We start from the raw sequence: 26055 nt of genomic DNA on the forward strand, positions 1-26055 counted from the left end.
GACCCTCAAAGCTGGTTTATGTTTTAGGGCGCGATGTGTGCTCGGCAAATGGGTGGTGCTGTGGTTGCTGTGACGCGTAATGTCAGACCACCTCAAACCATCTAGCGAGCGAGGGCAAAACCCTATCTTGCCTCTGATTTGAGGGGATCGTGTGAAATGGAGACTCAATGATGAATGCTGAGTTCCTATGTTCGCTTTCAGAGGCCGTTATGCGCACTCGTGGCAAGTAGGTGGTGTTATGGTCGCTGTGTCGCCGAATGTTAAACCCCCAAACCATCTAGCAAGCGCGGGCAAAACCCTATTTTACCTCTGATTAGAGGGAGCGTGCTTCTGCAATAAAGACTCAATAATGAATGCTTAGTTCCTACGTTCGCTTTCAGAGGCCGTTATGCGTGCTCGTGGTAAGTGGGTGGTGCTATGGGCGCTGTGGGCGGCGCGGCTGGTGCGGCAGCCGACGCCGCCGGTGCGCGTGAGCGGCGGCTGGCTGCGCGGCTCCGTCTCTCCCGACGGCTCTTACGCACAGTACTCCGGTGTGCCGTACGCTACTGTACAAGACAGGTTCCAGGTATGATAGTTTTTAAACACTAATAGTCACATTGACTCTTCCAACTCTAAATATATGCATTTGTCCAGAGAAAAGACAACGAACGAGAGAGAACAAGGTTTGAACTACCAAGGTCTTGAATCGAATACTGACACCAATGGGCTATTATTGTCGCCTTAAATAAATTATTTTTACATCAAATTTTATTATACCCAGTGACAATGTAGGTAAGGAAGGAATAGTCTGGAGTACTGAAGAATTTTGAAACAAACTAAAACTTGCTAGCAAATATTTTACAGAATTTTCCACAACAATTAATCACGAGCAAGTAGGTAATAAATAATTACTAGTACCTACCTATGGAATATTTTGACATCATGTCTAGATTATGACTTATAAACTTTTGTGTAGTTGTTTGACCCAAAAAAATAGAGGTTAAAGTTTAATGGATAGGTATTGCTTGTTTTTTTGTTGTATCGTAATTAAGCGACACAGTAAAAAAAATGCTACAAGTATTTTAGAGAATAACGACATCCATTAAAGATAACATGAACTAATTGCTTTTCGCTGAAACAAGCCATTGATCATTGAGCATAAATGAATCATATTTATTTACAAAAGAATTTGATAGATGGCGCTGTTTAACACAAGTACGCGATAAAAAAATCTTGAAAGGAAAACCACGTGGGCAAGCTACCTAGTTAAAAATGGTTACGACAATTTTATTAAAGCAAAAAAGTAGGAAATACAAATAGTCCAGTCATTACGTACATTCAAAAAAGAAAATGAATTTGCGCTTCTAATTTTTTAATATGTTGTAGGGGATACCTAGAAAAGCTTAACTTGAGATTGNAAACTCTCTTCCTATTTCTTCTCCAAGCTCCTTTTCATTCTCCCCTGTCACCATTGATGAGACCAAAAAGTTCATCCTCTCTATAAAATCAACAGCTGTTGGCCCGGATGAGGTTAGTAGAGCGATGATACTCCTTATCCTGGATGACTTACTTCCTGTTATCACCCATATCATCAACTCCTCTTTTGACCGTGGGTGCTTCCCTACCGCTTGGCGACTAGCTCATGTCATCCCTTTACCCAAACTCTCCAACCCTACCGCATTAAACCAATTTCGTCCTATCTCCATCTTACCCTTTCTTTCTAAAGTCCTCGAAGCTGCTGCTCACAAGCAATTCTCTAAATTTGTTTTAGAAAACCATCTCCTCAGCCAATTCCAGTCTGGCTTCCGCCCGGGACATAGCACTACCACTGCACTCTTGAAAATTGTTGATGACGTCAGAGCCGGCATGGAGGAGTCACGCGTTACCGTTCTTGTATTGATCGATTTCTCTAACGCCTTCAACACGGTCGACCATGACATCCTTCTTGCCATTCTATTCCACCTCGGAGTCTCATCACCGTCCGCAGAATGGTTCTCATCCTATCTGCGCGGTCGAAGACAGGCGGTGCGATTCGGTCAAGCATACTCGGAGTGGATGGACCTTGCTACCGGCGTACCTCAAGGGGGTATACTCTCACCTATCCTTTTTTCTGTCTTCATCAACATTCTTACTTCTCACCTTTCTTCATCGTTTCATCTCTACGCTGACGACCTCCAACTCTACGTTCAGGCTGACCCTTCTGAGATATCTGATGCGATTTCGCGTTTAAATGCTGACCTACACAGTATTGCCGATTGGTCCGGAAAGTTCGGTGTGAGGGTCAATCCTGGCAAGTGTCAGGCGATTGTGCTGGGGAGCTCCAGGCAGCTGGCTAAACTGGATCTGGGATCGGTCCCTAGTGTTGTCTTTGACGGAGTTGTTGTTAACTTCTCCCCATACGTGAAAAATCTCGGACTCTTCATTGACAGCACTCTGAGCTGGTCCCAGCATGTCAGGNTCCATTAGAACTAAAACTCAACATCATATTAACATCAGGAACATAATTGTGGAACGACTAACTCCATTAGAGGTAATGCACGCTAAAGTCCTTATTTAATAAAATGTTATTGGCTATACAATCAGTCTAATTCTTGTAAAGTTATTGGTTTCTGTAAATTAATACTAAAATAAAATAATTTAAGTGCGGGACATTAAAAAACTGATAATTTTTTTAAACTTATTTCTAATTATTATTATTTTTAAACAGGTTACTGCAAATGACTACATCTGTGGGGCTTGTCACTCATTATTGNTATCTTTTAACTTAGTGTCCGAACTTCAGATGCAAAATTGTTATGTTATTAAAATGAAGACTCATTAATTTTTAACTCGCAGTCACCAAAGCCCACTTAAAAGCAAACGTAAACTATCGATAAGTTTATACTGTCGACATAATACAACACCAGCTTGTATAAATTATGTTAATGGAAGCTCTGGCTTTTTACCCGACTGCCGAAGGAAGGTTATTAATGAGGGTCTTTAAAGCTCGGTCTGACAACGAATTGGCTTGTTTAAATTAAATCATCATAACTATAAGGTTTAAGACTCATACGTTTTAATTTTGTTTAGCAAAATTATTAGACACCATTACTAATAAAAGGTTTCATGAGTATTTCTCAAAAAAATGTACATTTTGAAAAAAAAAAGTGTGCTTTGAAACAGTTCAAAAGTTTTATATTTATAAATCATCACACAAAAAAAACACACACACAATTTTGAAGGATGAATATTAATCTTTAAGATAACGAATAATTATAGCTATAATCCTACTTATTACCAAATATTTAGATATTTTAAAAATAGTCCTTTTTTACCTTTCATACAAAAATCTGTTTGCCACCCTAGCTTTTTCATGTGTTTTTGTTTCATAAAATGCGATACGTAACTAAATTATTGTAAATTTCTTTGTATTATCGTTCTACAGTAATCGCAGTTTCTGTATCAAATTGACCAAAAACCAATGCCGAAAGGCAAAAAGCTTACAGAGAACGACTCAAAATGGATAAACATGATGGAACAAAAATAATTTTATTAAAATAGTATGAATGATTACTCCCTTATTTTATTTCTAACCCCTTAATATTACCCCGTATTTGGGTGCATACTTACAAATATTTCGAATTGAATAAATGAAGAGCATTCACAATATTTCGCCAATGTATAACAAGCCTTATGGCCTTACTATTTCGTTACTACTATTTCGTTACGTACATTTTTTTTGAGAAATACTCTCATGCGCTTTGAACACTAGTTTTAAATGACATTTTGTTCAACGAGAGTTAGCTAAATAATTTGATAGCTGGATCAGATTATTGTCAATGAATACCGAAACGAATCTATCATTTATCCATTGATTCATCATCAAATCATTTATTTGGTCTCCACTGCAGGAGTGTGACACATATTTCATCATTACTGTCAGATCTTTCCGCTGCTACTGCAAGAGCACCCTTTCTAATTTACTTGAGGCAAGTTGGTCTACTCATCTCACGCAGTTAGACTGGTTGGTTGGTGAGGAGTCATATTCGTAAAAGACATCATCCACGTTTCATATATTTTTGGTCCAAAATCAAAAGTGCCGGCCAACAAAAAAAAGTGCTGTATTCTGACAGAGTACGTCTGCCTTAGCATTTGTTACTATGGCACCAAAGCCGTAGCTCCACTGTGCGTCGTAGTATTTGAGATCAAAGTCAGTCGTTTCATATATTTTTAGAACTCAAATACCACGATGCACAGTGGTGCTACAGCTTTGGTGCCATAGTAATAAATGCTAAGGCGGACGTATTCTATCAGAATACAGCACTTTTATTTTTTGGCCGGCACTTTTGATTTTGGACCAAAATGGATGATGTCCTTTGTCCAATATTTCTCTTTCTGTTTTACGATATCCACGGAAAGAGTGGGAGTTAGTGGTCTAATTCTATTCTGCCAGAACCACATAGTTTTAGGTTTGTCCAAAATACTCCTTTTCACGTGTTAATAGAATGTCTTTTTACTGCAGGTTCTCGAAGAGGCAAGCCAGAGCTCCGGAGATCATGAACGAGGTCAGCTCGTACCGCGACCCGCTCATGTACAACGAGTGGCCGGTCTACACGGCCCTGCCTCGCGCTGCGCCGAGGTACGTCACTTATTGTGTACCATATATGCCACTAGTACCATATATGCCACAAATACCATATATGTCACAAGTACCTTATTATATGACATTTATAGCACCGTATAATTATTTGCTTGGGTAGCTTGAGCTCTAGCAACTTTGGCCCAAAACAAAAACGGATTTAACCCAGCTCTTCATTGCAATGTCGATAAACGACATAATTCGACAGAGCAAAGTTAGAGTTACTGACGGTTATTTTTTAGTTGGTTGCCAGTTATTTGAGCCAAAGTTGTAAAGTAACCCGAATCTACGGCATGTTTCATAAGAAATATAATGGAAAATGTGCCGCATATGTCACTTAAATGTGACACGCTACAGCATGTTACCTGTAAAATGTTAAGTTCATTTTTAAATTTAAAACCTTGTACATAAATAAAAAAATAAAAATAAAAAAAAAGTCTATAAAGTATGGAGACTACAATTTTGCTCGTAGACATTAGCGAGAAACTACCACCACTTGCTCTAAACAAAAAAAACATTATTAATTTAATATTCAACAAATTGTTTTGTCTGAAACCGAACTCCGGCAATTTCAGCCGGAGATTAAAAAAAAAAAAAAAAAAGCATGTTACCTGAATACGACGTCTACCGTATGTGACTTGAATCCAAAAATTACATGATGTAATGTAACATGAAAACATCTAGATACTTAGATAGGTACCATATTATTTAAATGGTTATTACATCTGATTAGTACCTACACAAAGACGACATGTATCGTGCATACGTTATTTAAATCTATCATTTATACAGCATTTACTAAAAGACGAAGTATGTAACGAACGCTAAATTAAACATTAATGTCACACAAAAAAACGACACATTTTATGCCAGTTTCAACGTGAGGTATCTCGTCAAAAGTATAAAAGTTCCAAAAAGTCAAACATACAAAGTTTTAGTTCATACACTGTGACCGTGATAACGCACGTAGTACGTGTCACGTCAATCGTGCAGCTCAGTAACGTCACGTTTCCCCGCCATCACGCACCTAGCGCCACCTGGCGGCGTATTGTCAACATAATGTAGCCACGGAACACGTAGTTTCAGGGAATTTGTTGGGATATTCACATTTTTGATATTGAATAAAGTGAAACGAGAATAAGGAAAATTCAATTCCAAGAACTAAGCTGAAAATTCCATTCAATCCCAAGCATTGATAGAAGTTGAAAGAAAGAAACTCACGCCCGTATTCACAAACATCATTACGAGGTCTCACGGTGCGCGTGGACGCACAGGGTGATACACGAGCAATCACAGAGTTCTATCCAACGCTGTGCGTTCGATTTGCTGCTTCACTAAGCAAGCATCGTTTGTGAATACGGGCATTAGAACTATAGTAAGAACTTACGTACCTATAAAAGTAGCAATTACTATGGAATGTTTCAATTTATCCGTCTAGACAGCTTTCAGACGTAATTAAACGTCGTTTCATTTCATTGGTCAATATTGTGATTGTGAGGTTAATATTACAAAGAATCGGATTATGTTGGTAATATTTGACCTTTTTTACCATTAACCTTTGAATCAATTTCAATACACGATCATTCCCTGCCCTTTCTGGTATAAATACAACAGGCGATAACGTGACTTTGTACTCGTAGAAAATTGAAATTAGAGTCGAAATTCACGTGTATTTTTAGCAAATAATAGAGTACGTATTTTATACTACTAGTAGTGCAGTAATGAATCTGTAAACTCTTTATAACGTCACTGGATTTAAATACAAACTTCTTAAAAGTCGTCATTTCTTGACTTTGTTCGTTTACCTTGTTTTATATTCACTCTACCGTGTCCTCCATTTAATGTTATTACGTTACATAATAAGATCGAAAAATGCTCAGTCCCTTATGATTGTTATGTATGTATATTATTATACTTTAATAACAAATAAGCACGAAAAATTATTTTACAAATCTTTTTGAACATCACGGGCCTGAATGTGAAGGTTTTATTGGTCAATGTACAGTAGTAACACTAGTACCTTAACTGTACCTAAGTGCAGAATTACTCTTCGTATGAGTATGTTACGGTTTAAATACGATAAGTAGATAATAGATATATACAAATTGGTCTGATTGTAAATACGTTTGTTGGAGATAATCCGTTGAACGGTCCGATTGTGAATACTCGTTCGTCTATTTCTGAAATAGAAAGCTTATCTACCGTAGTTATTTATATCCAATATCCAATATTAAGTACTAAAGACGATTTACAATGAATAATACGTGGGTGAAGCCATGTGAGTCAGATAAGTTGAAGATACATAAAAAATAGCCATATTAAATGCTCAACCAAATAGAACGCGTACTAACGCGCGCTACAGCGTAAAGGCTCGTTCTATAGAGATATAAAGAGATGCCAACTAATACACTGAGTTCGAAACTCAGTGTCTCATTATAAATTCACACACACAAAGTAATCAAAATATGTGCTCATTATTCACTGCGTTGTCAGTACTCAACGTTCGAATAATCTTTAGTACTACGCAAGCAATGTAAACTGTTTACATTACGACGTCGCTGTCATCATTGCTTTCACGAGCAATGTGTTCTGTTTTTGGGCATATTGCTGCGACACCGGCCCCGCCCCCTTGTCAGCTCTCCCTTTAGTTTCTGTGATCTGTGGCTCATTTCCACGGCAATCCAGCTTCGAATGACCCAGTAATGCAGGATCTCACATAACTGGACTGTCACTACACGCATTTAAACTTGTCGTTATAGCCAGAATTTATTAAGCCCTTCTGGCATGTAGAGCCCCACATAACCCATCTGACCAGAGCGGCCGGAATGCAATTTAGTGCATTTTCCACGTAAAAAACAAAAAACGGCTCCAGAATTTAATAAATAAACATGTCTACAGTCCATCCTAAAATAATTCACGAATTCGAGCGCAACGAACTTTATTTCCGCCATTGTAAGCTCGGTGACATTCAAAGTTTCTTTTTAAGTTCGCTGTTCGATGGCGCACAAATAAAAGTGGCACTGAAGCTTTTGCAAAGCTTTCTTTGTTTATTGGGCGTACATAAGCCGCGATACAGAAATAGAAGAATCGGTATTATTATCAAAGAGTATTATTATCAGTGGGCACGTGCACTGCTCTACGTAGAAGCAAGAACGTGATTGTAATTGAAAATTTAAATAGAAATGCTCTTTTACGTGGATGCTGCTGGAACAATGAAGGTATTTGAGAGGCTTCTTTTATCAAATTGAAAGACAAAAGTTTGGTTTTCATCGGTAATGTCAGTAATGTTCTGCCCCCCTAGACAAAACGCACTTTTTGATCGAATCGAAAATCGAATCCGTCAAAACTCCATACAAAAAAGGGGCTTTTCGACCACTTTTCGACTGGTTTGCGATTAAAATTTGCACTTTGTCTAGACCCACTGGGTTCTATTTTAAGTTCAGAGAAAAAAATAATTAGACGTTTTCTCTTCATTTGTCATTTGGTTTGAGTTTTAGTAAACCAATAAGGATTTAATTTGAAGAATGGTTAGATATACAGTGTGTCCGGGCATGTAGTGATCAAACTTTAAGGGCGTAATCTATGGACAATTTTATCGGTGAAAATACTTTAAATTTGGGGCTTGACCCATTTCTCGCATATTTACAAGGATTTAAGTTTTTAATTTTAAGTTTTCACCTCTTCCTTCAAAAACAAGTGATAGCGTGGATAATTTAACATTAATAAGCAAAAATTTTTTTATCATGCGATAGCCAATAAAATTATCTTTTAGTAGAAGTAGAAAACAGATACAAGTTTCATACATTTTAAGGGTGTAAGAATGGATTTAATTAGAAATAAACACGATTTTTTTCACATCTTTTTCAGTTATTTCCCAACACAAGAAAAAACAGGTCGTTAAGGTATGTTTTATTTGCATTTTATTATTAGTATTTGAGCTATTCTACAAAACGAATGTAAGTTTATTAGTCTACGTCTATTAGTTTCGACGTAATTGTTAAACAAAGATATCCCTTCCCAGCGGTTTCCATAGCGCACGCGACATGCGAAAATGCACTGCCTGAAAGAATTGATGACACGTTAGAGTATTATCTTGCTAATATTGTGAATGCGAAAGTTTGGATGTCTGGATGTCTGGACATCTAGATGTTTGTCTCTCTTTCACGCAAGAGCTACTGATCGGATTTTGATGAGACTATGCAGTGTTGTTGTTTATAGCCCAGAATGACATATTTGCTATGGTCTGTGGCGATCTGTGACAAACTAAATTTCGCACGGGTGAAGCTGCGGGCAAAAGCTGCATAGTAGTTTATACATCCAAATACATATGCTTAATAAATGATGTTATGATCCGTAATAAGTTTAATCTCACGTGAGCGAAGCCGCGGGTAAAATCTAGTTATTATTAAATTGACCTACATCTTTTTTGGGTTGTCTGTGGGGTGAGTGATTATTTAATTTTGTTCGGGTATCTGATATCTATTTGTCTGTCAAACTATAAACCTTAGTTTAAGATTATATTATCTGTGGTTTAAGTAATTTAAATTAATTACATTTTAAGTTAATTAACTTTAATTTAGTCGTCAAATGTGGCTCAACTTTATAGGGTGTCAAAATGTATTCTCATAATAATATTATGTAAGTTATTTGTAATGTTCTAGTTTTCATCTTTTGGAGTTTGCGTCTCGGTAATCCGAACGGTAGATTTACTTTAAGGATATTCCAGGGAAACCTATAATTAGCCATACTTATAGTTAAGTTACTTTAAGATTTATTCATTGTAACGCCGTTGGTTCCTAAATAAAAATAAAATAAAAATAAAATTGTCAAGAAACTTATAAAAATAATCAAATTCTTGTGTATCTGCTCACCTGTGTAATGAAGTGGGTGAAGAGTATTTGTTTGTTAGGTAGTCAGAGCATTAACTCAATTGAACACAGCTGTTGGTTCTACAGTAACTGTATAATTTTATTATTGTTATTATTGCTGCCATTACATTGCTATCAATACATTGACATTGACTCTATTTTATTAATTCGCAATTACATTATGATCTTATCAATTTCTCACAAATCGAATTTATTACAATTTATTAATATGAATGCACTAATGATATCTTATGACATGTCTAATTTTCATTGCACCACTAACATTCTCCGGTTTTTATATAACTCGCATTTCTCACAGGCCTGGGGTTAGATAATTTATTGGTGGGTTTTTTTAATGCTGGGTCTTTGAGCACCAAGCATGAGGAGCTGATTGTGGCGGTGGATGACTTGTCTCCTGACATAATAGCCATTAATGAGACATGGCTGAGGACTGGCGAGGAGGACAGGGCACCTAAACTGGCCGGCTATAGACTGAGGCACGTCCCTAGACCAGATCACATAAGGGGTGGCCGGGGAGGTGGTGTAGGGTTCTACATACGGAAAGGTCTAAATGTAAAGGTGTGTCCCCATCCTTGCTCTGCAATATTGGTGGAGCAGATGTGGATCTCCGTGCGTCTACTCAGTAAGGTTATAGTCATCGGCACGGCCTATAGACCTCCTTGGCTTGATCCTGATGTGTTCCTTGAGGCACTGACAGAATCTGTTGCTTGTTTCGCTGGGGCGGACGGGCTTATAATTATGGGAGACTTCAACATTAACCTGCTTGATACTACTAGTGGCAGGAGTAGAGATCTCGAGCAGTGTATACGCGGCCTGAACCTCAATCAGTTGATAACTGAGCCAACCCATTTTACAGATCACAGCAGCACACTAATTGACTTAATCTGTACGGACTTGCGGGCACACCGGGTTGTTGTGAGACACTCCCCAGACCTGGGTAGTCACGCATTACTTCTGGCCGAGTTCAAAATGAAAAAGGAGAAAGCGAGGCCTCTTTGGGTCACCTATAGGCCTTACAAGGATATTGTATTGGAGCACCTTGAGCGAGACCTCAGTTTGATTGATTGGAGCAACCTCTTACGTCTAAGTAATGTAAATGAGCTTGTAACATCTTTTACCGGTTGTGTCATTGGTATGATGGATCTCCATGCCCCTGTGAGGTCGCGCAAATTCAGACACCCACCACATCCATGGATAACAGACACTATCAAAAAGATGATTCGTGTTAGGGATGCTTATAGCAAGCGATATAGGAAGTTGAAAACTGCTAGCCTCAGGGACAGTTACAAAACAATGAGACATCTGGTTCTGGGGGCCATTGAACGCGAGAAGTCTTGTTTCTTCAATGCACATGTCAACAATAACCTAAGTAACCCAAAAAAACTTTGGAGGAACTTGAAACGCACGGTACTGCCAGATAATGGGAACATACCTGATATTCCCTCTATGTTTAACAATCCTGATCTTATCAATGCACATTTTCAAAAAGTGCCAGGTGAGGATAAAGTATCAATTTCTCAACTGACCTACTTTGAGTTTCACAGGCATAACAATGCAGCTACTTTTTCTCTACACACAGTCAGTGAGGAGATGGTTCTTAAGACCATCAGAGGATTGAAGTCGAATGCCCGGGGGCATGATGGCCTATCTTTGGACATGCTCCGGCTAACCTTACCCTACTCCCTTAAAGCCATAACTGCGATGGTCAACCAGTCTATACTAGATAGCACATTCCCTGAGAGTTGGAAAATATCGATTGTGAGACCTATTCCTAAAACAAGCCACCCTAACTCAGTAGAGGAACTACGGCCCATTAGCATCCTGCCATGTCTTTCTAAAATCCTTGAGAGGATAGTGTGCGACCAAGTCACTCGATACCTTGAGGATTGTGATATTCTTCCACACTGTCAATCTGGGTTTCGGAAGGGTTATGGAACGGCCACTGCACTGGCAGACGTGGTTGACAACATACTGGCTGGACAGGACCGTGGCATGGTAACAATTGTGACATTGCTTGATTTCTCTCGGGCATTCGACTCAATCAATACATCTCTTCTCTCATCCAAACTAAAATACTATGGTTTTGATAGCAGATCCGTTAAATGGTTTCATAGTTATTTGACTCAGCGTAGTCAATATGTTGAGCTGAAACAGACGGATGGCACTCTGTTGCGTTCACAGCTGAGTACAGTCTCTCGTGGTGTGCCCCAAGGTTCGATTTTGGGCCCAATTCTGTACATTTTGTACAGCGCTGACATTGTAAACAGCATAAAGAATTGTCAATATCACTTATATGCTGATGACTTGCAACTGTATCTACCGTTTGCCCCGGCCGACCAAGTGATTGCTGTCAATAAAATTAACCAAGACCTAAATAACATAAATACATGGTGCTTACTGAATTGTCTTACTCTTAATCCTAAAAAATCACAATTTATTGTAATGGGTACCCCCAAGAACATAGCCAGATTTAATGTTAATACTTTAAATATTGTGGGTCAGCCTATTGTTAGGGTTGATAAAGTTAAAAATCTGGGATTGGCCATGGATTGCCATTTGAAATTTGAAAATCACATCATTGATTGTGCTAGAAGTAGTTTTTACCGTTTGAAACTTCTATACAAACTAAGACCATATTTAAGTGAGAAGATTCGAATTGCTCTTTGCGAATCACTGGTTCTCAGCAAGTTTAACTATTGCGATACTGTTTATGGTCCATGTATTTTGACAAAATCAGCTAAACTTATCCAAAGAGTGCAAAATGCCTGCGCTCGGTTTTGTTTCACAATTCCACCTCGTACACATGTTACGCCATTCCTCAATGCTGCAGACTTGTTAAAGATGGATGCGCGTAGGAAGCTTCATCTTGCTACTATGATGTTTGGTGTTCTGAGTAAAGCCAAGCCAAAGTACCTTTTCTTGAAGCTGGAGTGGGCACGTGAGCAGAGCCGATATCCCAGAAGAGAATGCACCCATGTCTTTAACACCCCTAAACATCGTACTGCAGCTTTTAGAGGCTCCTTCAGGTTTGCTGCTTCTAAATGTTGGAATGACCTGCCACCGCCTCTGCGTGCCCTACAAGTAAAAAACACTTTTAAAAAAACACTTAAAAAACACCTCATTATTTCACAACAGGTCAAGGAAAAAATCCTACCTTAAATGTATGCACGACACGCCTGGGGGCAGGTCCACTTCCAGCTCCAGCTTCACCTGAATTTCTCCAGCACCTTGTGTGCAGTCCTCATCCACTTGGCTCCGTTTAGTTTCTTGACATGGGTTTATTTTATTTATTTATTTTTTGCTGTTATCTGTGGGTACTCAGTGTATTCTTCTGTCCTGGAATTGTAAATTTATGTTTTATCGTTGCTCATTGTTAAATGTTAATGATATTGATAGTAATTTCTTACCAATTTTCTTTAATTTATTTGTATAATGGTATTGCATTGCATTAAGATTGTATGTTATTAATCCGTAGTTGTTGCATAAAATTGGTTACAATGCTGGATGTTACTCACCTTCCCTTTCGTGTGATTGTAGTGCTGCGGATTGCTCTTAATTTGGTTTTATTATTTGGCACTGCTTTCTTGAAATATCCTTTAAATGTACCACATTTAATCAATTTACGTGGCAATTATTCTCACATCTCGTGCACATGTCGGTCGTTGACAGTAAGTGACAGTTCTTTCTTTTTTTTTAATCTCTTTTTTTTTTTCTTTCCTCTATCACTTTTCTACCATTGATTTTAAATAACTTGAGGCCTTATGGTTATGGCCACATATCAATGGCAATAGATAAGTAAAGAATGGTGTTTTTTGATAATTTATTTGTATTTTTAATCTAATTTATTTTATTTAAATTTTTTTTTTAAATGTGTTTTAATTATGTAATTAATAATTAAAATCTAAATTTATTGTAATTTATTATAATTTTAATTTATTATTATTGTAATTTATAATGAATGTGAAATGAATTTATTTTTATTAATTAATTTTTATGGTGCTTTCTTGTATGTTTCTTTTTGTTTGTTTTCTCTTTTTCTTTTGCGCCCCCCTGCTGCGTTCTCCCTGCTGCCGGACTTGTGGACTCCTTTCTCCTCTTGCATCTCCGTCAGCAGGGGTACGCCGTGACAACAGAGGGCCCCCGCTGAAAATCAGTTTCAAGACAAGCCCTGGCGGTCTTGATGTACGCTGAGCGGGTGCCTTTTTGTCAGAGGGGCACAAGCAGTTAATTGTCCACTTGTTTATTTCTCTCTGTTTTAATCTATGTCTTACCTGCTTGTATACCTTTCTTGCAAATAAAAAGTTTTCTATTCTATTCTATTCTATTCTATTCTATTCTATTCTATTCTACATAGCTATATTAAATGCTCAACCAAATAGAACGCGTACCTACTAACGCGCGCTACAGCGTAAAGGCTCGTTCCATAGAGACATAAAGAGATGCCAACTAATGAGCTGAGTTCGAAACTCAGTGTCGCATTAGAAATTCACACACACAAAGTAATCAAAATATGTGCTTATTATCCACTGCGTTCTCAGTACTCAACGTTCGAATAATCTTTAGTACTACGCAAGCAATGTAACCTGTTTAAATTACGACGACGCTGTTTTTGGGCATATTGCTGCGACACCGGCCCTTGTCACATCTCCCTTTAGTTTCTGTGATCTGTGGCTTGTTCCCACGACAATCCAGTTTTGAGGGACCCAGTAATGCAGAATCTCAAATAACTGGACTTTCACTACACGCATTTAATCTGGTCGTTATAGCCAGAATTTATTAAGTCTTGCCCTTTTGGCATGTAGAGCCCCCCCACATAACCCATCTGACCAGAGCGGCCGGAATGCAATTTAGTGCATTTTTCCACGTAAAAAACAAAAATGGCTCCAGAATTTAATAAATAAACATGGCTACAGTCCATCCCAAAATAATTCACGAATTCGAGCGCAACGAACTTTATTTCCGCCATTGTAAGCTCGGTGACATTCAAAGTTTCTTTTTAAGTTCGCTGTTCGATGGCGCACAAATAAAAGTGCCACTGAAGCTTTTGCAAAGCTTTCTTTGTTTATTGGGCGTACATAAGCTGCGATACAGAAATAGAAGAATCGGTATTATTATCACTGAGTATTATTATCAGTGGGCACGTGCACTGCTCTACGTAGAAGCAAGAACGTGATTGTAATTGAAAATTTAAATAGAAATGCTCTTTTACGTGGATGCTGCTGGAACAATGAAGGTATTTGATAGGCTTCTTTTATCAAATTGAAAGACAAAAGTTTGGTTTTCATCGGTAATGTTCTGGATTCTATTTTAAGTTCAGAGAAAAAATAATTAGACGTTTTTTCTTCATTTGGTTTGGGTTTCAGTACACCAATAAGGATTTAATTTGAAGAATGGTTAGATACCTGGCTTTATTTTCGCGACAAAAAGGACTCTCGTATCTATGTCGTTCGACTAAATCTATCTCAGTAGGCCTAAGATGCGCGCCGCGATAAGCGGTTATCACGTCATTTTATTGTTTTTCCCATACATTTTGACGTCGAAAAAGTATGTAATTATATCACTATTTTTAGCCCGGCAGGATTTTGCACCGAAACTTATCAAAAGTGCTTAATAATTTAGCCGTGAAAGAAAAGTCTGGCGAATATGGAAGCACTGTATTTTAGATAATAGATTAATTATGTATGTTATTCGTAAAATGATAATGAAACACACAACGTCGCTATTTTAGATCTCCGAGTGGGCGTAGCTCGAAATAAGATAGGAATGAAATGATAATATAATCCAGTCTTTTGTTTACCTTTAATAATAATTAAAATGTGTTTACATAGCGAATAGTTTCCACTACCCTATAAAGAAAAAGAAATAACAACCCTAACTACAATACAATAAGGCTGTGGTACCTTACTTTAACCGTACCTATAACCATAACCGGTGTTTTTGTTCAGTCAGAATTTGACGGACTTTTGACGTTTGTTATTGTTAAAGTAAGATGGTAGCATAAGGCTGCTTTTTCTTAGTCAGGAAATACATGAAAATGCAACCCACCCCGGGGGAACCAGTGGGTATGTGAGGCTCTCCCTGCCCTATAGGTACTCACTAAAACCTGACCGTGTCCTCCCACAGTGGGACGGAAATGCGAGTTATTGTCCGAGCTAGACGGCCTAGACATTCTTTCGCGGCCCCAGGTTGTGGCTCGCTCTGTTGGAGCAAGCGACAAAGTCAAAGTCAAAGTCAAAAATTTCTTTATTTGTTTAGACTAATAAATAGTTCTTACAAATCGTCATTTTGCTCTTAAGGAGCCTCTACATGTCTCATAATCTTTTTACCCTACCAGCGCTTCGAGACCAACATTTGGCAAGTGCTGAGAAGAAGCGCCGCAACAAACTCAGTCACCACTGTCTGCCGGTTAATATAAATAAATATAAATAGTAGTAGTAGGTACATTCGATTCAGGAGCAGTTCACTGAATTTACCATGCATTCTTGTATGGTGTATCTTATAAGAATGGGTATACAAGACGACTGGCTTCAGCTCCCCTGAAGTAGTAGGTACCTCCCCTGTTCTTCGCTAACGGTGCGCGTGGCACCAACTTACTTTAACGGTAATTATAACAATATTCGGAGTTTTTAGTATGGAGTTTGACAGACTTTTGACAATTTGTTATAGTTAAAGTAAGATGGTGCAAGCAACCCAACCTAAGTGTTGCTTAAAACATTATTTAGGTAAGGTATCTTTTGTGGCAGGTTCCGATACCAGTACCCGACGATGCCCCGCGAGGCGTACGGCCGCGTCGTGACCAAGGCCCCGCCGAACGTCGTGCGCACTCCGGACTACGATGAGGTAAGAAGGCGCACGGTAGCGTGACAAGCCAAGTTCAAGACAATAAGGCAAGTTTTTTTTTATGCATAACAAGGCAGGTATTTGACCACAATCGCACCTGATGTTAAGTGGGATGCAGTCTAGGATGGTACATATCTAAATAGTCATAAGTTTGCCTTCTCTTTCGCACTATTAGAGTTTCGTTTTCGAACGTCGGTCGTTGTGCGTAGGTACTATGATTACGATGAGGTAAGAACGGCGCACGGTACCGTGAAAAACCAAGTTCAAGGCTACAAGCTAAGTTAGTCCCTGTTAGAGTATCTTTTTCGAAGATTTGCGATGAGGTAAAAAAGGGGCACGGTAACTCGTCAAGCGAAGTCCCAAATTTCACCTTTAAGTTTAATTTTACGATATTGTGCGCACTTTGGGCTAATAAAATATGAACAGTAGCGTGTCAAGCTAAGTTAAGTCACTTACTTGGCTTCATTCGTCTCACGTTACCGTCTTTGAGTTTTATTTTCTTTAATAAAATGGCTTTGATCTCTCAATAGTATTATGTTTATTGTTTACCCATTAAGTACTATTTATAACAAATCAAAATTGGTTCTGTTTTGGTAGGTAAAGATAAAATCTCGCATATATTTTTAAAACGGCCGATCTAAACAATTTAAAATGCTAATTTTTCAACAAAACAAGTCCCTCTCTGTGGTCACGCTAACTACATACACATTGATATCTCCATACAGAACGCTTGAACGCTATTTTCGGCCTGCTCAGCAACTGGCCCTGTGGCGCAACNTTTAGTATCGCCTGTTATTTAGCATTATTACTGTTTTTATTTTATCAGGATATACCGCTTAGTTTAAAAGTTATTACGTTTTCTTTACAATAAGTAATTGGAAGAAAAAAAATTCTATAAAAAATTAAAAAAAAATCAAAAAAAATTTTTGACCTCTTTTTTGTCGATAAAAATAGGTCTAGTTTCATCTATTTTCATATGTACACTTTAACGTGACTCACACTGTATAATCCTTACCTATCTAGACACGCGGCAGCGTGTCAAGCCAAGTTCAAGCAAAGGAACTGGCTAGCCAGCGCCGAGTGTACACGAACCGTTGCTGGTGCCATTAGAATACAAGAAATGCTTTTAAATAATGTATTAATTAAGTACCGGTATCTTTTGTGGCAGGTTCCGATACCAGTACCCGACGATGCCCCGCGAGGCGTACGGCCGCGTCGTGACCAAGGCCCCGCCGAACGTCGTGCGCACTCCGGACTACGATGAGGTAAGAAGGCGCACGATAGCGTGACAAGCCAAGTTCAAGACAATAAGGCAAGCTTGCCCTCTCTTTCGCACTATTAGAGTCTCGTTTTCGAGCGTCGGTCGTTGTGCGTACTCTAGACTACGATGAGGTAAGAAGGCGCACGGTAGCGTGACAAGCCAAGTTCAAGGCTACAAGCTAAGTTAGTCCCTTTTAGAGTTTATTTTTCGAAGATTTGCGATGAGGTAAGAAGGGCGCACGGTAGCTCGTCAAGCGAAGTCCGAGATGTTTAATTTTAGGATATTGTGCGCATTTTGGGCTACTGGGGTGAGAAAAAACTATGAACAGTAGCGTATCAAGCTAACTTAAGTCACTTACTTGGCTTCGTTCGCCTCACGTTACCGTCTTTGAGTTTCATTTTTTTTAAATAAAATGGCTTTGATCTCTGAATAGTATTATGTTTACTCATTATGTAGGTACTTACTACTTATTATAACGAATGAAAATTGGTTCTGTTTAGGCGCGTAAAGATAAAATCTCGCACTCATTTTTAAAACGGCCGATCTAACCAACTTAAAATGCTAATTTTTCAACAACAAGTCACATTGTGGTCACGCTAGCAATACACTGATATCTCTATACAGAACGCTTGAACGCTATTTTCGACCCACATCTCAACTGGCCCTGTGGCGCAACGGATAACGCGTCTGACTACGGATCAGAAGATTCCAGGTTCGAATCCTGGCAGGGTCGCGGAAATTCTTTTTTGTTTTATATTTTTACTTTTATATTTTTTTCGATATTTTATAAAGAATTAGTTATAAAATAAAACGTATAAAAATACAACTAGTTTTTTTTCTTAAATTATTGTATTGGCCGGCTAAGTAACAACACTTTTATTATTATTGACAAGGAGCTTTTTCATTGAATAAATATTAAATAATTTAGAATTTTAATTGTTCAGTAATTGCAAAAAATAAATGAATAGATTAATTTTAGCTTAATTTACCTACATTTACTAATTTTATCAACATAAATAATGATAAAAGAGATAAAATAGAAATTCAGCATTACGACGCAACTTTTCTAAACTTATAACTAGCGCCACCTATTGGAGGTCAGCAAAACTACAGTTTCTACTTATGGTGACTAGATGGCGCAACAAGCGGCACTAGACGGTCGACTTGTTTCATTCACTCTTTCCATTGATGAGAAATTCTATTGAATGGCATAGAACATTCAATAAACTAGTTTGTAACTTTGTACTTGTAGTAAGTAGATTGCGTCTACTAAAGAATTTTCAGCAGGATTTTTTTCTGTCTGTATGTTGAATTTTTATTAAGGTAGGGCGTGGTTTGCTTACGCTCAGTGAGCTTTCTTCATAAAATTTATGTTAATTAGGTTTATTGTTATACTTGTAGCAGATACTTAAAATAGGCAGGTGTAGGGATTTAAACTCGCAATCTACAATAAACATTTTCTTGAGTTAAATATTAAAGGCACTCGAAAATAGATAGAAGAAAATTAATTAATCTATCTGAGTATCTACCTATTTATTAAACTTTTAGGGCGTTTACTGTTATTAGTAGTTACTGTACCTACTTACTTAATTTTGGTTCCGGTACACTTGCGCGAAGACACAAACGCGAAAAGCCAATGGAAACTTACGCGAAAAGACGTTAGCGCAAACTGACTGCGCGAAAAGACATGAGCGCTTCTTCCTCTTGCATATTTTTGTCAGCTTGCCTCATTTGGACACATTGTTGCAGATGTTTGGCATGCTGAACGTGCCTCACACCTCTGGCAAGATCCTCAGGTACCCCGGACCCTCGCGGCCTCGAGGCGGGCCCACCTTCATGGTTCCTCCTCAACGAGACAGGTAAGAACCATGGCTACAAAGATAAAAAAGCCTGTAAGCTAAGAACAACTCGACCAGACCGCCACCGATCTACCAAAAGGTGTTTTGTGATACTATGAAGTTGTGAGTTTGTGAGTGACCCTACTAGAATATTTATAGCAAAGTTACTTTGGTAAAATTTCAATCACTATTTTGTGGGGATGACGGCAATTGACGGAATGGAATGAGAAATCATACATTTTTCGCAGCAATGCCTTGGTTGGATAATACTTTTAATTATCTAACCTATTAGGCTATTCATGACGCAAATAAAAATGAAGTTGCCTATAAATTTATATTAATTAGAATGCTCTAAAATTTATGTTATACTATGCTCTGATAGATGGGAAAGTAAAAAAAACATAAATCTCCTTCACTCTCAATAACTGTACTTTCAAAGAGCAATTTTACATGCTTAATATTACTGAACTCAGACAAAATCCTAACAGTTTAACCCAGTTGGAGCCTATTCAAAACTCAAGAGTTAGCACGTTCTTCTCAAAACAGGATCTATTTAATAAATACACGCCTAATACCAAAGTTACATCTTTGTTTTTACCTCAAAATACCTACTTTAACGACCAAAACATCAAAGTTTCGTCAAAACGACGCGCCGCCCACTCGTTGCGAACTTTTGAAATAAGCTCTCTAATTTTCACAATATTTCAAAGTTTATCGAAAACAATTGACATTTGAACATTCAAGTACTTATTTAATGTCTTTTAATTTGCTGCTGTGATTTGAGATATAAATAACTGAAAGTAAATTGGGTAAGATTTCGATTTTGCAATTATGTAAGTTTGTTATTTAATTATGAAGTTGTAAAATGTCAAAGCTTATTGAATAAGAAATTTGCCTTATTCGATTGGAACGAATTGACGTTAGCGCAACTAAAATAGAATTGCTTGATTTAAATTGGATTTTCAGAGCTTTTAATAAGTTGTACCTACCATAGAATGTTTGGGAAGTGTGAATTTAACTAATTTGTCAAATAACAGGCTTATAAATGTATATTCAAGTATCGTCGAAGTGGCTTAAAGTTACCATAGTTCAGACGGGTTTCGTGAATAATTTCGTACTAGTAACTTATTCTGTGATAATTCGTAGGTATTTGTCGCAAAATAGCACTTTAGTAAGTCCTAGTTAAACTTGTTTTCTGACCAAACTCTATTTAAATGGAAATACATGGATCTTACCGCGACATTTATGATTGAGTTACTTTGTGTACTCAAGGCTTGACGTTTCGGCTGCTATGCTTCAGCCGTGGTCACAAGCAGAACTGCTTACAATCGAAAGTTTAAAAGTAAATGCGAAAGTTTAAAATCTAAAGCTCTACTAAGCTTAAAGCTAGAGAAGCTGTTGCAAAGTGAAGTTGGATCTTCATTAGATCAAAGGTTTGAAGTAGCTAAGTTGATTATTTATTGTTTTCGACCCAAGTAAAAAATTAAACTATTATATAAATAAATAATAAATAAAATAAAAAGTATTTAATTCAGATAACAGAGATCCATAAATTTTAGTAAAAAATTAGGCTAATTGTTTTAGCTTCCCTTCAGTAGGATATTTAAATCCATAATGGTTGTCACTCGAGAAGGTATGTAGAAATGTTTAATGTTGGATAGTCATAATTGGCCTACAAAATCTACTAAAAAACATTGTTATTACAGATTGATAATGTGCTGTGTACTATCCTTAAATAAATAAATAAAATAAATAAATAATGTTAGTATCTTATTTCTAAAACAGACCTCGTCCTGCTGAGCATGTGGCCGATCAGTGGACAATCCCCACTATCGGCCATCTCCTTCAGTACGCTGTGACAGCTGCCGCGCACTCTGTGCAGTAATGATGCGCACTTGATGATTTATTGAATTATCTCTAGATTCGAAGCCCTGAAGAAGCTGATCCGACAGGAGCACGTGCGTGAGCTGCAGAGGAAGTACGAGACTGAACAGAAGCAGGAGCTCAAGGAGATCACGGCTGGGCGCGGGTGAGTGCCGGTTCAGTTCCCAATGGGGTCAATTACAATAGCGGAACGGTGCCATTGTCAGCCTATTGTGGTGAATTAATTCCTTATCGTTCCCGTTGAGGTCAATTCTTGCTTTTCAAAGGTGCTATATGAAACTGCCATTCCATTCCATATCTAAGGTTATGGTTGTACTTACCGACAAAAATTTTAGTTACCGTTGCGTTGGGGTCAATTACTTAGCAATCAATGTCAGCTAGTAAATTTGTTTCGTCAGCCGATCGTTGAAATGGCCACATATGTGGATGTGACCGGGCACATCGTGAAAGGGCGACACTTCATGATTTGCCCAGTATAAAGTCGGGCGTATCGACGAGAATAAAGTTTTGTCCATATTCCCAACTGAACACTGGGGGGATCATAAAGATCGCGAACAAAGATCACAAACAGCTGATTGTTGTGTTGAAAATAACAGTGAAAAATGAAGACAGAAACAAAAATGCAGGTTTCTGAATTTTACTGGAGCGTGCTAATCTTCTAATGACATGTTTTTCGTTTTTGTTTAGCGAATCTTAAGGTCTGCTTTCAAAATCTCAATCTAGCCTTAAAATCGAGTATTTGGCTTCATTCTATTTTAATTACACACTATAAAGCACGTCTTGACTGTTTCTCTAAATATGCCGTTTAATTTCCATTATTTACGATAGAATCACAATTATACCTAGTATTGATAGGCTTCATGATATTTCAGTCCAAAAGGTTTCCGTACTCATCTGTCACGATTGCTATACTCCACAGAGCGTATAATCATCCCTTCAAATTTTTCTTCGCAGACCTTTTCTACGCCATGTTGGTTTTCTGCCTTTTATAATTTTTCATAGCCCAAGAGTTTTTGTAAGTACGGTCGATAGCACATGAAGCTATACATTTTTGTTACAATATAGTCCCTATCACAACTGCATAAGATGATAGAGTTAAGCTTGATGTGCTCTCCTCTGTACTTAAGTAAGATTTAACGACATGCACTTTGAAAAATTGCGCAAAATTTTGGCTTTTGTTCAGAAGTATTAATAAAAATAAGGATTATGAATCAATTGTAATGATTGTAAGAAACTGTTCTTGAGCCAAATGTTCGGATTGACCTAATACTTCAAGTTTTTTAGTATTTTAAGCTTGGACTGTCTCCATTAAATCTGGAATGTAATAATCGAAGAGTATTGTGCAAAAGTCAGTTTAGTGACCATTTATTTCCTGTAGGTTTAGATCAATAAAGCCCGAGCTTTAAAATAAAAAAGGACATAACTGAAAAAAATAAGAATATTTTTCTATTATTGGTCGAAATTCGAACAACAGATCGGCGGCAAGTCCCCAGACCTGTCATATCTGGTCAGAGTTGTTTAGTTGAGAGTTAATGTTAGGCCAAGACCTCCATTAGTTCTCCAGGTATTTAAATTACAGAAGGCCGTGCCCCTGCCGTGGAGACAAAAGGACATGTTTATGATGATGATTGTTAAAAAAATATAATATTAGATAGGTTTTTATCGTAGGGATACGCTCAATGACAAAAGGTTTGAAATTAATGCTTCAAAGTCAAAGTCAAAGTCAAAATTTCTTTATTTGTTTAGACTAATAAATGGTTCTTACAAATCGTCATTTTGCTCTTAAGGAGCCTCCTTCAACCTAATTAAATAAATTGGCGCGATCATAGGCCAATGACAGGTCGCGCGACCCATGACAGTCCGCGCGACCCGTCATTGGCATATTATGATCGCGCCGTTGCGATGGCGATCTACACGCGTTGGTGTGGTTGAAGCTTTAGGCAAACTATGCAGTGTTCTTCTTATTAATTTTGCAATTTATCCACAGAGGTGACGACTATGCGTACGGCAACTACGGCGAGCAGGAGCCCCGCGGGCTGCAGTCTCTTCAAGTGGAGTACCCGGCAGACGAGCCCAACGCCAGGCAGCATAACAAGTGAGATATCTGACAGATAGCGAATTACTTTATTAGCCATGTCACCGTAAAATTGTGAATTCCGCCAGATTATAATTTGACGTAGTTAAATTACATTCTAACCTAACCTAACCCACTGTTAGTTTACAATCTAACGCGTTATTATAAACTGACAGAGTTCACAATTTCACATTGACTGCCATATTAAGTAAAATAAACGAATTTTGTATTAGCCACCTTAAATACAGTCCCAGGGTCGTAATTGCCTATTAGCGCAGTGGCCCAATAATTGTATTTTCGTGTTGTGTTGTTTTCGTTTATAAATTGTGCACAGAGTGTTCAATAAAATCTATTATATTCTATTTTTTTATAAAACCACTTGCCCTGTGCATTTAAGGAACAAGTGCCTTTTTCTCTAAAATAATGAATGGGAAGTTGTAAAATTGCAGAACAGAAACAAAAGAGCATATGGGGTCCTTTCTTAATCGCAGGTCCCTGATCACATTATCATGCACCTAGTCCTAACAGCAGACCAACTCAAATTCTGTATTACTTAGTCCCTTTTCGAAGTGGCAGAAAAAAGTCAGTCGCCTTTGGCAACCTCTTATTTTTGACAAGAATTCCATTTACAAGATAGTTGTTAAGCTTTCAAATCTACTCATATGCCTTAGAGTGTATTGATAATTATTTATTTGATTGTAAAATGACCTGATGTTATTGTGACACTTTTCATGGGTTTCGAGTGATGGACATTTAGAAATCCGTACTGGACCCGAGTGGTCGAATTTAACTTGAGCTTCCCGGTGCTGTGCTTGGTGAAGTATGTAGTATACTGTATTATATAGAAGGAATAAAATTATGAAGGCTTTTACGTCGTGGCCAATTGACAAATTAACTCAACCATTACAAATAAGCAACTTTTGTTCCAGGAAGCCCCAAGCTGGAAGCCGCCAAGTCTCCCAGTTCTCTCGCTATTCTGACGTCATGCTGCCGCCAGTCCGCCGCACCTTCTACCACCCCTACTATGACTACATCACCCCCGACTTCGTCCCCTACTACTGAACCCCTCTCATCCCCTAGAGGAACCCTTCTGGAATCAGGGACTCTCCCAATCAACAAGAAAGCATATCGGTACCATATCCCCGCTTCTGCTTACGAGTCGTCGAGCCGCGAGCTTTTTTCTATAACGGCAATATGTATTTTTATATTTGTAAAACCAATTTTTTCTATGTAGATATTCGATATACCCCCTTGAATTTTTCTAGTATGTAAATTAATCTTTCTTGAGACAATAATCGTATACAATTCGAGCAATTATGACATGAACTGTCAATTCCAGATAAATGTTAACGAATTTGACAATAAATTTGACAAAATTGGACAATAAAATACGGTGTATTACCATTTGATGTTTGTAGTGATAAGGTGTAAAATGATTATACCGTGGTAACGGGTTTTAGGATTTAAAATGGCGGTTTATAATCCGCTGTCAGCTTCTTTCTTCTGAAGTTTTCGACGTAAGCGCAAATATATTTAAAATTAATCATTCTCCTGGATAGTTCTTTTATAAATCTCTGAGGTGTCGTCCTAGAACGAGCTCCAACCTATCACTTCTTGTAGATATATAATTTAAGTGATTATTGTTAAGTTTATTAATAAATGTCATACGTATATAATTTGTGTACTTAATTTTAATGCTATTATTAGAAAACTTTGGCACGATAGATAGATGTTCTTGGTTAAAAATAAAGTGTGGGAATTACCGCCCTCTATCGGGCGATTGTCTACAACTGACGGGTGAAGTGACGTCATATGACCGTCTATTATCGTGCTGTGGTATTCGGTTCCCTTTGAAGTAGTGTCAAAGTGACAATAATGTTTCTAACTGCAGTAAACTGTAGTTTTTCATCGATATACATAATTATCGTTGTGATTAGCTGCTAAGTTACCATTACTGACTGTTACTCTTATTCCAACGGCCAACGGGACGGCTTAGTCGATTTCGGCGGTGCAAGGTTTTTCGGGTCTCAATCAAAAACATAAAGTTGAGCTCGCACAACCGAATTCCGACGGAAAAATGCTTTAACTATGTTTAAATGTTTCACGTTTATTGTATTAGAATAATTATTAAGCGTAAAAACGCAGCTTATACTCATATTCTATTGGATTATAGTCGTAGGTGTGAACACAGCCTAACTCGGGAAGACTTAGTGCTGCCACTAGGAAAAAATAAAAAAAATACCACGATAAAAACAGTTGAATACGTAGCAAAGAATATCACAGAATTTAATAAAAATAACAACTTATAATAATAATGTGTGTTAGCATTAATGTGGTGATAATCTTTTTATCAGTTAATGTGATCAGATTCTTCAATTTTAAATTACTTTTTCCAAAAGATAACAAAAGTAATAGAACAGATCAAAAAGTGGCGTTGCACTGAAGGGAAGGTTGTTATTCTAAGAAAGTTGTTACCTATTTGTGTACTATATTTATTATTGTAACTAATCAACTATCGACTAAATATCGACAAGATGGGTCGACATAACCTCACAGACTATGAAATTTGGCTTTAAAATTATATTACACATTATATGGCTTTAAGCAAGTCAATGAATTCAGTAAACTTCTATTTATTAAAGGACGCGAGTCCCATCCTATATGTTACGATT

General features: G+C 37.7%; 1 protein-coding gene, 1 long non-coding RNA gene and 1 other non-coding gene across 3 annotated transcripts; all 3 read left to right on the forward strand.

Moving 5' to 3' along the window:
* The first annotated feature begins 2437 nt into the window (after window positions 1–2437).
* Window positions 2438–2723, forward strand: LOC114356156 (uncharacterized). Its single transcript, XR_003656171.1, has 2 exons — window positions 2438–2509; window positions 2687–2723. It is a non-coding gene; the product is annotated as an uncharacterized LOC114356156 (long non-coding RNA).
* A 1740-nt stretch (window positions 2724–4463) lies between these two features.
* On the forward strand, window positions 4464–26055 carry LOC114356195 (uncharacterized). The gene is made up of 6 exons (XM_028309298.1): window positions 4464–4597; window positions 16230–16326; window positions 19337–19446; window positions 21347–21454; window positions 23297–23404; window positions 24313–26055. The coding sequence occupies exons 1-6, from the start codon at window positions 4464–4466 to the stop codon at window positions 24443–24445; spliced, it is 690 nt and encodes a 229-aa protein (XP_028165099.1). The 3' UTR covers window positions 24446–26055.
* On the forward strand, window positions 18248–18320 carry TRNAR-ACG (transfer RNA arginine (anticodon ACG)). The gene has a single exon. It is a non-coding gene; the product is annotated as a tRNA-Arg (tRNA).

Source organism: Ostrinia furnacalis, unplaced genomic scaffold (assembly GCF_004193835.3).
Source record: "Ostrinia furnacalis isolate ACB-3 unplaced genomic scaffold, ASM419383v2 OfSCF0209, whole genome shotgun sequence".
Lineage (NCBI taxonomy): Eukaryota > Metazoa > Arthropoda > Insecta > Lepidoptera > Crambidae > Ostrinia > Ostrinia furnacalis.